The sequence below is a fragment of the Ceratosolen solmsi genome, unplaced genomic scaffold, assembly GCF_000503995.2.
Source record: "Ceratosolen solmsi marchali unplaced genomic scaffold, CerSol_1.0 scaffold7, whole genome shotgun sequence".
Classification (NCBI taxonomy): domain Eukaryota; kingdom Metazoa; phylum Arthropoda; class Insecta; order Hymenoptera; family Agaonidae; genus Ceratosolen; species Ceratosolen solmsi.
Genome location: NW_011948413.1, coordinates 9,206,856 through 9,220,770, shown reverse-complemented (window position 1 = coordinate 9,220,770; position 13,915 = coordinate 9,206,856). Strand labels below are relative to the sequence as shown.

Sequence of the window (13,915 nt, the reverse complement as noted above, 5' to 3'; positions counted from 1 at the left end):
GAACGTCAGAAAAGAATGGATTTGAAAATTAAGGCAACAAGCGGCAAATCCATCATCATTTCAACGAGATTCTCATTCGCCCATCAAAGCAACCGCGTGCCCTCGCCCTCATCCCGCCGTGGTTCATTTGGCATACTTGTTCTCCCGGGCCATTATCATGCAAAAATCCTCGCGCCTGCATTCCAATATCCATTATCCCGCTCGTACGCCCGACGCGAGCCAATGACTTTTTCCTTAATGACGCGACGGCTGCACGCGAGCAGATAACGAAAGGCCAAACGGGATATCGGCCCCTATCTAACCGCTTCAGCGACTTATTACATTACGCATACCCATTTGGCTCACGGTGATACGCACACGGAATTCCCTCCAGACATCGGCGCCGACTCTTCGATCAAATATTAAGGGAGTAATGTCCTTAGGCGGTATTGTTTCCAGCCTCGGAACCCCGGAAGGGTTCTTTTCTACTTTACCTTACGTCAGGCTCGCACGCTCTCCTCTCTAGCACCTAGAGTAATTTCATCGGTCGCTCAAAGCCAATTGGGGAGACGTTGGGCTTGGAATTTTTCTTTATCCCCATTATGGTTATTAGTTTGTACTTGTGTCTACGATTGCGTGGGTGCTATTCCATGGAGTTTCGAATCTGTCGGAAGTTACATGCGGTAAAAGGATGAAAATCGATCGTTACCCACTCATCGGCGTCCACTGACTTTTCAAGTAAATCGAAGGGACAAAAGATTCTATAAGCTGCCGTGACGTCGCATGCAGCTTTAATCTGTCATTGAGTGTGAAGAGCGACGTAACTGATAAAACATCCCTCTTACTCGTGAATTTAATTATGAATTCGGTCGCTATGCCATTATAAGAAGTATGAAGTGGAATGAATGATCCCCCGACTTCGACTCCCTACCACCACCACAATCCCCAGCCCCGTAAACCCATGTATTTCCCAATATTCCCAATATTCGCTTTAACTAGTGCTGCGTGTAATTCGTAGAGGAAGAGCGAAATTAAAGAGAGTTGGTGACAGACATGAGACGATGAGGAATTTGTGAATTTGAATAGTCCGAGGTGGCCGATAACATTTATACGTACAATTAAACAAAGCGGGGAGGGCCTTCGATAAATAATAATAATGGTGTCGTCGTGTTGTCCGAGGCGCGAGACCCTCTTTCCAAGTGCGAGGAAATCTGGAATTGCTCGGTGCACACTGTACGTGACGTTCCCTTACATATCCTATGATGAGATAACGTATGAGGGATCTCGCGAAGATTGGCGATCACCGATGCGATTACTCGCGAGTGACCATCGAGACGTGCCGCGCAGCCACTACGACGTTCCAATCCAACGTCAATAAAGTTCCCGGCAGCGCTTGGGAATGGCGAGGGTAGGCGAGGCGCAGAGGAGTCAGCCGTTTAAAAGTCCAATAAGCGTCTGTCCGATCGTAGCGGGAAACGTCTTATCGTAGACTTTGTAGAGCGCGGGCAATTCGCAGCCAAGGCCGCCTAGCTGCCACGGTCCAGGTGCGGCGGGGGTCAAGGGTGAGGGGCCGTAATTCGGAAAGGATCGTTAACGAATTCCCGGCAAGCCAATCTCGGGCGCCACTTTCGTCAAAGACTCGAATTTAATTTCTCCCCGTGGCCGCGTCGGCGTGTCGCCCCGCGTCACAAATCCCCGGGATGCCGGGGCTCGGGCAATCGAATCAAAGCGTAAACTCGTAACTTTCTCGCGACCCTCGCCGAGAAAAGGACGGGCCGAGGCCAATGGCATTTCGTTATTGCGCGCGAGAAAAAAAAAAAAAAAAACACGAAAAAGAAAAGGAGAGGGCCGAGGTGGCAGGAGCTATCACGTGACTCACGCAGCTTCCTCCAAGAGCCGGCAATTCCTCCGCGACTCGGCCATCAATCCACCCAAGGTTTACTTTAGCCGCTTTTCTTTTTTTCACCCTCCATGTGACAAGGATCTATCTTCCGGCGCTGCGGTTAATTTTATTTGCCGCGTGTCTCATGCGGTACGCGAGTTATGCCACTTTGATACTGGCCGCCGTGGCCGCCGTGGCCGCCGTGGCCGCCGTGGCCGCCGTGGCCGCCGTGGCCCCCGCGAGGCCGCTTTCCCCCGGCATCCTTTATCGATAATTCATCGTTTTTGGAATTTCCATTGTTTAGCGCAGCTGCGTGCCCCGTGGGCTCAAATATAAACGTCCGCGAATCCGAGAGCGTGAAAAATCCCTTGAACGGAGTTGACGACCTATCTACCGCCCCGCCACCCGCCCCCCGACCACCACCACCTCGTTATCATATCCAGTCGAGCGAATGTTGTGCGCGCGTGTGTGCCCGGAACAACGGCCCTTGATGTTTACGAGCGCAAGTGTACACGAACGCGGAATTTTCTATGCTTTGCATTCACTCGCCCTCAAAGAATAACTACAAATTGCGTATAATGACCGTTTTTTGGCTTATTTATTTAAAGATTGCCTGCGCAAATTGTTAAATAAGCGAAGGACGCGTAAAGATTATAAAGTTATATTTACGTATGCTCGGTGGCTTGCGCGTTTATTTTCAATTATCAATTGGTGTAGGTAAAAGCACGTGAATGCTTGCATTTTAAAAATAGTCGGATATTCCATCGACACGAAAACAAAAATAAATACAAAAACGAAAACAAATGAAGAGAAAAAAAAAACAAAACAAAAGAAAATACGTGCCTGTAATTGACTTTCGATAGAATATTAAGTTGCTTGAGTGTTAGTGACTTTATAGTATTCGATGCTACAGAAACGCAACAATATTCCTCGGTTCTTTTGGAAACTAAATACACGTTCTATCAAATTTATAAATATTTATTCCCTGCATATAGATACCGAAGCCTTGCCTTCGTTTTTCAGTAAAAATAACATCGAACAATTCCATACGCAATTATGCCCCGTTACGGGTAGATTTTTATTAAACGTTAATTAAAACACCTCGTATATTTAAATATAATTAACAAACTGAAGCAATTAATTTTTCGGAATATTTGGATAGTTATAATAAGTACATTATAGTAATTAAACATAGGAGAATTATAATAATAACGATTTGCCGATTATGCAATTGATTCATTTTAGAAATTATATGTAGCGGAAACGTTAAGAAATTATTAATAAACGTTCTTATTAAGAATAAAAGTATAAAAAAAAATACTTGTAGATGCTGATTAATATAACTTTTAACGCGTATATAAAAAAAAAAAAAAAAGCGTGACAACAACAGTCTTATAGACCAAGCATGCAACTTAACAACGTCATTGCTAATGTAAATCTATAATAAACAGACTGAAAAATAAAAAATAAAAAAGGGAAAAAGAAAATTCGGTTTTCACTCTTTAAGTGAATTTACCCTCACTCTGCGTGAGGTTTGTAAAAACGAACGCAGTCTGTGAACAAAAAAAATTTAAAGCTTTATAAAAGGAGGAGGAGAAAAAAGAAATTCGTTAACCCCGGCAAATTCAGGGCTTTAATACATCGAACGAGAGGAAAAGCGCAAAGCACAGGAAAGGGAAAACCAGCGTGCGAGGGAGAAACCTGATGAATGGATGTATAGAGTGCGCAGCGAAGGTAAAGTTTGTTCTGCAAACACAGTGCAAAGCTTTTACGGGAAAGCGTGCAAGATAAAGAGAGAGAGATAGAGAGAGAGAGAGAGAGAGAGAGAGAGAGAGAGAGAGAGGGTGTGTGTGTGTGTGTGTGTGTGTGTGTGTGACACCATCCGGGTGCATCTGTGCGTGCGAGCGAGAAGTAGAACGTAGAGAGAATAGAGATACGTACACGCCCACGTAACACGGCGGGAATAGTAGACATGGCTTGAATAAACATTTTTGCGCTATTACATGAATCTGAAAGATGGCATTATGGAAAAAAATTATGGATGAAGTTCGTGGTTTATAATCCTCTGCTTTATTCCCATACTATGTATATTTTTATAGGCGGTGCACCGAATTACCATCCCAACGCATAAAAAGCAAATATATGAAGTATGTTTATAAGGCAAATAATACATTATAAAAGGAGATATCAAAGTGCATTTTACGCGGGCGAATTAAGTTGGTTGGAAGGGTTTAAAAAGTTGTTTTACAATTTTTATAATCACCAGAGGCACTTGTTCTTTTTTATTCTTTTAATCAAACGCTAGGGGAAGTGCAACATGTGTTGCGGATATATTTTATTAGTGGCGTATTATATTAGATTGAAGGGTAAACCATCCACTTTCGATAAAACTGAATCAGATGGATATTTTATTTTAATATTGAATAATTTATTGTTCAATATTATTGCAATATAAATCATAGAAGCAAGTTATTTTGCTGACTCTATTCTACTAAAATCTTGCAAAGATTACATCGACAGTTACTTGGCATCTATAAAGATTGGCTTAAAAAGAAAAAAAAATGGACATCGTGATCTTAGAAAACGATGTCGGTTAAAAAAGAAACGGAAAGTCAAATGTGAAAAGAAAAGAAAAAATAGGGAAAAGGAAGTGAAAGAGAGTGTGACAGAAAAGATAAATCGAGAGCTCGCCGATAGAATTTTTTCAGACGCATGCCATACGTTTACGTAAGTCAGAACCATTTTTCTCTTTCCAAAGCGAATGCGTATTTTTCGCAAACGCATCGAGTAAAGCTGGGAAAGAGGAAAGAGACGCGTATAATAAAGCAACACGAGTGAACTAAAGACAATCGGTTATGATTATTCTAAAACAATCGTTGCGAAAGCAAAGTAAAATTATAGCCAAAGAAAATAGGTAAATGGAATGACGTTATTTCAAAAATTAATTTACAGTTGCTCTTAACGGCATGTCTAAGCTTCAAGGTGCACGTGAATTCTAGGAAAAACCATAAATTCTACGGCTTAAGTGCGTTCGTTTGAATTGTCTTAGGTCTTGTATTTACAACTATTTAGATAAAATTGCTAGTTTCATATCTTTCGCGCATAAATCTAGCGCCTAGAATATTATTCTACTTCTTATATGCGAATGTTTGAAGCCAAAGTTTATACTTCATCCCTGCGCATGACGTCGAATCTGCAATAATAATTATGAAATACAAGAATTTCTGTCAGCAAACAAGCATTTATAGGTATGTCGGCATTGATATCCGTCCGCTATTACAATTCATATTGCTTACATTTCTGATTATACGTTAGAATATTTAAAAATATGTGTATTAATGTGATCGCATAAAGATATTTTTTACTATATAAATAAATATAAATTGTCTTCTAATTTCAAATCAAATTGCCATAATTTATGTATAATCTCGCTATATATCACGTGCCGATTAACCATTGAATTAAACACATACGTCAGATATAAAAAAAAATATTTATTAAAAGAAAAGGTATTGTTACATATATACATACATTCATACGTTCATTAATAATATTTGATAAATATTTATTATCTTAGTATATAATGACTATTATTATGTTTAAAAAATAATATAATTAATATCTTTTAGGTACAAAATGTGGCATTATAATTATTAAACTATCGCGATCTATATATTTCATAATGAAATGATGATTATGAATGCTTTGATTACTAAATTGATGAACAATTACATCGATTGCCCTCGATTAATTATTGTATATGAATTATTTTGGTAGATGTTTTTTTTTTTGTTGTTTGTTTGTTTGTTTTTTTTTTATCACAATACATTCTATTTCTCCCTACGAGAGAATAGATTTTTCATATTGTGCAATTATTTTTTTTACATCGCAATGAATTAAATATTCAATGAAATATGAACTTGTAATATGCTTTTTATATTATGCAGTAGAGTTAAAAAATTAGCTTTTCTGAAACATTTATATGATTTTATTTTCTTTGGTATAAAATTCCTCTTATTACTATTTCTTCTTTTAATTGTTTTATTATAAATTACTCCCGCATTAAAGCAGGAAAAAGTTACTTCCAATAATTGAAATAAACAATAATATACGTTTATAAAAATAAGCATACATACATAAAAATAAAAAATATAAGAACAAAAAAAGATGGTAATAATTTTGTTTTACCTAATGATTAATTGATTGCCTAATAATATTGTTATTAATTTAGATTAATAACCATCATCATACGAAAAATTCAATTTCGTGGGTATTTATTAAGATATAATAGCGAGATAAGGCATACACATTGTGCATTACATTTCTAATATGTCGTTTTAATTAAATAAAGAAAAAGAAGAAGAAAAAGAAATTGCTAATGGAGTTTTAGATATTAGTAATAGTATAGTAAACGAAGTCTCGTAGTCGAATGTGAAAAGTAATAGTAGTAATGTAGCCACCGACAGCGTATAGAAACTAGGTCATCTGGTAATTCTCAATTAAAAAAAAAAAAAAAAAATTATCCTATCTAATTATCCAATCATAAAGTATAGGGGAGATGAACAGTTACTTTGGCTCTTTTTTTTTTAGAATGGACGACGCCGGTATTGATTCATTGTTCAAAGTGCAACAAAGTATCAGCAGAAGAGAAAGCTTCGTGAAAGAGTAAATGCATGCGAGGCGTGTGGCACTGCCTTAACCTACGAGTGCGCGAATTGCAAAAGACTTCACGAGGTAAAGAGACAAGCTTGACCCGACATTTGAAGTTCGAGTGCAACAAAGAACCCACCCGCAAGTCTCCCCAATGCAAGTTTAAAACCACTCGCGCGAAATATCTTAAGCAACATGTAGGGAGGTCACACACAATAGGCAGCCCTCGAAATTATTACAAATGATCAGGTCAAGCATGAAAAACCTTGCGGGCTCGAGCATTTTCGAGCTGTCGGCAATGCGAGTACATGACGAATAACAACAAGTGGTACTTAAAACTTCATGTTAACACGAAGTACACTATTATTAAAGCGAAAGACTATCATTGCCGCATAAAGTGTGGACATACTTTCACATTCAGCTACTAGCGAAAGTACCAGATCCGCGAGCTATCCAGAAAAAGTATAAGAAACTGTCGTGTGGCAAATTGTGGATAGCAAACGTATGTGAAGTCGCTGATGCTCAACGATAATACCCGGGAGAATCATCATCCGAATCATGAAACGTGATATACAATTACCTTTGTAAATTATTAATTTATTATGTATACAAATACTAATATATATTATATGCGGTACACGAAACATTTGAAATTGGTACATTTGACGAAGAATAGAAGAACTAGAATTGTTATATGGCTTTTATGATAATTTAAAATCGATAGATATCGTAATTAGAATTCTTCTTGAATTTTTTGCATTCATCGATTATTTGCATAATTTGGCGGACTCGTGATGGACGGAAAATTTGGCGATTCGTAAAATAAATAAATTACGGAATAAGCTTGAACACGGCAAGACTAAATACGCAGTCGCAGGAGCTTTAAACCCCATTAACTTTGCAATAAAAATCTACGCGAGACTTTAATTGCGAGTGCTCACTTAAGAAAAAAAAAATTTATTACTACAAACAATCGTCATTCATAATTCGTAATTTGTAAATAAGTGCATTCACGAGAGTACGGTCGATAAAGTCAGTTGGTTACACGGAACATATACTTGAGTAAAGCTACAACTGTTGTCTCCACATTATTCTCGGCCCACCGGACTTTGTGCATTTCATGGCCCACTAAAGTCTCGAGTTACGCACTTTGGAATATGTATTTAATATTTATTTATTTCACTTGAGAATGGAGCTGAATTAATATAGTAACAAGCTTTAAAAGTGTAGCATTCAAGTGTCGACAGACACACTAACATTTCGTAATAGATGATCATATATGCAATCTTATATTTAACTATATTTTATTGGCCCACAGTGTAGTTATGTATTCATTATCTAATTCAACTAAGCAATAATATTTCATTAATGCATTATTCGCTTTATAAAATAGTAATAATATTATAAATATTTATCATATGATCTATATGGATATAAAATCTTAGTTCTCTGATTATTAAGATTTTCGGTTTCTTTCGACGCTCATTCTGCTTGCTAAATTAAAAGATACTACAAATCCCCCCAAAGTCTTTCATTATAATTTTTGAAATATTTTTCAAATATATACGTTATTAGAAAACTGCATTGCGAGACTGAGTGAATGATAGCAATTATAGCACTACCAAACGCTCGAAACTGACAAAGAGGGAGAAAATAGTATAAACATAGTAAGTCCCAACTATTCGATGTGTGCGTAAATAAGATTATTATAAGATTCGTATTAAAGAGACATGAGTTGTACGAGAAATAAGGGATGACAAAAATTGCAGTTTAATTACAATTAAAATCTGGCAAATGCAATTATTAACAGCAAAAGCAATACACGGTAGGATTAGAATTTGAAACTATAAAATATTTAAGTATTCTGAAATGTCGATAGTTTTAAACATATTGGATAATCCCTACCAGGCGGTTTATCTAAAATTTTATCCAAAAACCACAATTATAGTTGTGATTGTAATTTTTCTTGTAAATGGTATGTTTGGCTGAAAAACCGTTTCTCAGCACACAGTGACAAGAGCTCGTTAGTCCTTTTGCCTGCAGTGAGAAATATACTTTCTAGTACACATAAATCATGGGGATATAAAAAAAAAAAATGTTGCTTTCGTAAAATAAAAATCTGAAGCAAGTTCCGATATAAATTTAAGGATTACTTACGTAACAAATAGAAATGTATTGGTCGCATCTTTTGGGACCTGAAGTTTTGAGTGCGTATATGCCAGGAGGAAAGCGGTTTGTAGAAAATATTTGAGCGATGAAGAGGGAAGAGAGAGAGAGAGAGAGAGAGAGAGAGAGAGAGAGAGGGCGATAGCAATAGCAACAACAAATTCAAGCATTTGTAAATACAAATTCATTATTAATAATATATCAAAGTAGATGATAAAGAAACAAAAAAAGGAGACTAGCAATCAATGGCATCCGTATTTCAGTAAAGTGAACAGAATTTCCCCAAGAAAATTCTCTTCAAACGTAGCACAAGTCATCCTCAAAGTTCCAATTAAGAAAAGTTCCCTAATCGTGCAAATAGCCGCCGATGGGCGCAAAGGCGCAAAGTAAAGTAAGTTTCTTCGTAACCGAGCAATCAGCGCGAGCCCCAGGCCTCATCCCGACGGACGAGACGTCGCGAGACCCCGTCGACCTCGTGGCGTGTCCCGGAATATTTGGTGCCGGCGGGGGTCAGTCCGGTGACTGACTGCCTTGCCTATCTACCGATAAGAGCCGACTTTCCGTGTCTTAATGAAAAAGTGGCGCCGCGCAACGGGGATAGAATTAATTTACCTTCCTCGTAATTAATCGAGTTTGTCGTCTTGTTTTATTAGCGCTTGGCTTTCCTCGCCACTGCCCTTTAGGCCCATGCCCATAAGCATAATGGGCGCCTTCGTGATAGGAAAATGGTAAAGGTATATTCACGAGATTCCGGTAATCTCGTTGAGAATACCGACACGCGCGTGCCCAAAGGCTTGCCGAATTAATAGCAAAGAGCTTGAGCTCCGAATACTTTTCGACTCGAACTTTTCTCGTAATAACATTTTTTTTTTACTTTGCGCAACCGAGCGTCGCTCTCTTTTAAAGACAAACGCTTTTCCAAAGTTCCTGTACTTTGCTTTGATCGTTTGTATCGCCGTGTGACACCATTATCACGTCTTGCCAATTTCCTTAAGCTACGTACGGCAATTTACACTGAGTTTTTTTTAAAGATCTATGCCACTATATCGCAAACGGCCATTGGCCAAACTAGTCAGAATAGCAGTTTTGAAGGAGGTTGTTGCGAGTGGAACTATCTTGTAAAGTTTATAGCTGTCGTGAATAATGTACGTTTTTACGTATGAGATTATTGAAAGAAGAGATCAATCACATGGCCACTGGATCGAGCATAAATCGACCAACAAACTCCACTTATACGCTGGCTAATAGTGTGATATTATAACATTGGTTAATGTATATTTTCATAACTATTCGTTCAATAATGAAACATGTAACAGTGAAATTCTTACACTGTATCGAAGAATGTTAATTAACCTCGTTTTATCGTTTCATCAATTTTTTAAACTTCATCGGTAAATACGCGTTTAGTATAACATTTAACATTTATAATGACCAATCGACAAGCTCAAGTAGTAAAATTCCAATGTTTTCTAGCAAAATTCAAATTAATCATACATCGCGATCATTGAAAGAATCGCGTTATTTAACGACTCGTTTCTTGGCATTACCATTTCATCTATCGCTACCAACAACAATTATAAGCTAAAAGAATTAGAGGATTAAAATTCCGTCATCCAAATAGGGATAATTTAAAGTTCTCGTCGCCGCAAGTAAGGGAAATAATCGCGAAAATACAAGAGAAAAAGGAAAGGACGTGCAAAAGGCATCGAGGCATTTTTAATTACGAATCCATCTGTAAGAATGCGAGGAGAGTAGACGAAAAAGAAAGAGAGGAAATATCGAAAGGCACTCGTAATAAGAGTCTTTCTTAAAGCACGCGTAATCATATCCCCTTAAAGCGAGCATAAAAGCATAAAAACATTAGGCAGCTCGAAATATTGAGGACTGGGCGTTGTTCTGTTACAGTTGGCTTACTCGATGATGCTCGATTACGACATGAGGGGTGTGCCGGGCTATGGCTCCGGCCAATTGGCACTCCTGCCTCCAAAGGTGAACGTCTCGTCGAGAGGCTTGGTCCCGATCAACCAGCAGGTCTTCGCCATCAGGTTGCCCTGCTCGGGCCTCGAGAGCGCCGAGATTAAGCTCTCCTTGAAGCTGAACGTCACGGCTCCAGCCGAGTCCAAGTACAAGGACACCGTCCTCGTATTTAAGAGGAATAAAATCTGCATGAAAGGTGAGGTGGTTCGCAGCGGCTGACAAAATATCGTACTGAGAGAGAAAAAGAATGACGCGTCGTCGTTGTCAATTCGTGTTGTTGCTGTTGCTTTTACCGGTCCATTATCTATTACCCGAATTACAAATGCGTCTAATTCGTGTGTTTCAGTGTGTTTCGCGCTCGATCCATTTCCGCGAAAGCGAAAAGCTTAGCGAATGCGCATTCTGCATTATTCTTTAACGGGCCGTTCGTAAATATTGCGTCCAAGATAAAAAGTATTTTATCACTATCATTGTCAGAGTAAGGTTAAGAATTTCAACTCTTTACTAATGTTTTCCTAACTCTATTCGTCTGTTTGTTTAGAATTTATCACAATTATTCTAAAACATATTTGACAGATACGACTGTTTAGCCAAGGCGAATATTTAATCCAGTACGCGCGTATAATCTATGACTTTCGTAATTTATAACGATAAATCGATTTATTTTGTAATAGCAATTGCAATCTCATTTCACCTACTAACATTAACGCCGATTGTAACTAGTTTAACAATTGTACTAGTTTTACAATTGACTATTTAAATTAAATATAAAATGACTGCTTTTTGAAAAGCTCTAAAGGCTTATTTATCCCAGAAAAATATAATTGATAAAGTAATTAAGTTCTAAGTCCTGGAACTGACTGTCATGAAAAGTAATGGCAATAATTGTAATACGCAAGCTGTTGATTAAAATCTCAAAGAAGAAATGGCAGAAGTAGGAAACCAGAGTTATAATGGCTGTGACGAGAAGGAGAAAGTAATATACCTCCGATCGAATGCCCTCGGAACAAAAAAAAAGTTTTAATAAACCGTCGAGTCGAGAACCGAGAGAGACTAAGGGATGGGGTAGTCGCGCGTTAAAGAGAAAGCGTAACACGAAATACGAAAATCGACGAAGGCGGACATCGTTGGTGCGGATAAGCGAATGCTCGACGACGTGGGGGGGGGGGGCAGAAAGAAAGCCTGCACCCTCCCAATCTGCCCTCGCGATAGCTCCACACTCTCCTTCTATTACGCCCGCAGTTGACAGACACAGATTCGTATCCGATTACGAGGAGTCGCGAAAAGCGATCCGCGTCGCGGCAAATGAAATCTCGCGGCTTTCTCAGCCTTCGGCGAGGAGATTTTATAACTCTTGTGCTCTCGCGAGAGACTTGAGGAATATTCACCGAGACAACGAGGATTCGAGTGCTCTCTTTCTCTCTCTCTCTCTCTCTCTCTCTCTCTCTGTCTCGCTCCCCCTCATCCCCCCCACCCCGGCTTTGTCAATTCGAAAACTGCGCTTCCGTCTCTTGTGCTCGATAAAATGAATGGAATTCGACGAGAAGTCGATGTGGCGCGGACAGGTGGCGGGGGGTATGGCGAAGGAGGGGGAGATAGAAGGAAAAGGGAGGTGTTAGATCTTGTTACACGGTAGAACGGATGGGGAATTTACCGTGCCGGGGCTGAGAGTACGAGGCCAAAAGTTGAAAATGAGACATCGAAGAGGAGACGCTCGAATTTGCTTTGTTTCCTGTGACTTCGAGTAGAGAAACACTAGTGGCGTCTTGAACGGGAGTAAATGCCAATTATATGCAACTATTGAACATTTTAAATACACGATATACCATTATACCATTGCTTATATTATTTATAAATCGTATACATAGAATGAGGTTGAAAGCACGAGTATTGAAAGGATTAGAGGTCGGTAAGCTTCCATTTCATTCGTTCGATTATCTATTCGTCCTGAGTGAATATTTCACATCGCTCGGCATCTTTTTCATTCAGAATTATTAAAATTTTAAAACAAGTTTCTTATTGGTGACTTATGACATGATTCTGGAGATTATTGTCGAAAGTCAATTGTAAGTAAAATGCAGCATTTTGAAAAGCAATAAACGAGCTCAAACTTAAATAATTAATTTGAATATGATGAAGAAAATCTGACGGTTGAATTCCATTCATAATATCGTCGACTTTGGTCTTTGAAAGCATATTTCTTCAATGGATAAAATCAAAGCTTACTACACCAATGTTCCATAAAGCTGTCACTTTCAGACTCCAATGCGAGTGTAAAGCACAAAAGTACTCGCGTGTCTGACAATTTTGAAATCAACTCATTTACCTCCAAACAAAAAATTTAATAAACAACGTGATAAGAATTTGGGAACAGCCTTTAAAACTCTTAACACGCGTCGCCTGGAATTCCCAACCACTCTTAAAGATATTTTACGACTGTGAAGCGATATAACTCGCTCCGGAAGTACTACGGCAAAGCACTCGGTCAGATTTATTTCCCAGTCTTGCGCGCGACTCGGCTTTTATTGGCGCAAGTGTTCGAAAATCCGCGTGGATCCTCCTTTCTTTTCTCTTGTCGAGCCTCATCCCGTTGTCGACTCCCTCTTATCTCTCGCGCCCGACTGTCGAAAATAATCGAATCTCGCGCTCGAGAGACTCTTCAGCCGGCCGGGATATTGGAAGATGAATCCTCGATAGCCGGCCTTCGTCTAATTCTCCTACAAGATGAAATCATAAGAGGAGATAGTCCTGCAGTATTCAGCCGCAATAGGAAAATGCGCGATTTTACGAGAGGGGGAGGAGCCGAGAGGGTCTGACTCAAACTACCAATGAACGAAATAGTGTGTGTGCGTGTGCGTGTGTGTGTGCGCGCGCGTGTGTGTGTGAGATAGAAAGAGAGTGAGAGAGAAACTTAATAGAGCCGCCCTTTAGATTAGCTGTCGGCAACGCGCCTTATAAAGAACACGAGGGGGATAAGCGAACGCATACGCTTCTTTTTTCTCTCTTTTCCTTCTATATTTATCCGTTATTACGAGATTTCTTTTATCTTTTATTATTCTGCTGTTCTTAAGGATTCTTTACGAATGCGGAGGATTCGTTTCTATTGAAGATGAGTTTCTCTAAGTAGATATTTAACAAAATTCAATATTTTCGACGATTATGTATTACAATGTGCTCCCTCTATTGCAATTTCATATTTAATATTAATAAATGTATTTGAAAAAGTTTTTTTTTTTTTTTTTTTGTTAAATATTTAATGCT

The 13,915-nt window shown here is 38.7% G+C and overlaps 1 protein-coding gene across 1 annotated transcript in view; it reads left to right on the top strand.

Moving 5' to 3' along the window:
* Positions 1-13,915, top strand: part of LOC105367671 (tyrosine-protein kinase Drl) — a 141,569-nt gene that overhangs the window by 95,087 nt on the left and 32,567 nt on the right. Inside the window, exon 3 of the mRNA XM_011506439.1 lies at positions 10,583-10,850. Coding sequence (XP_011504741.1) covers positions 10,583-10,850 — 268 coding nt within the window. The remainder of the gene's footprint in view (positions 1-10,582; positions 10,851-13,915) is intronic.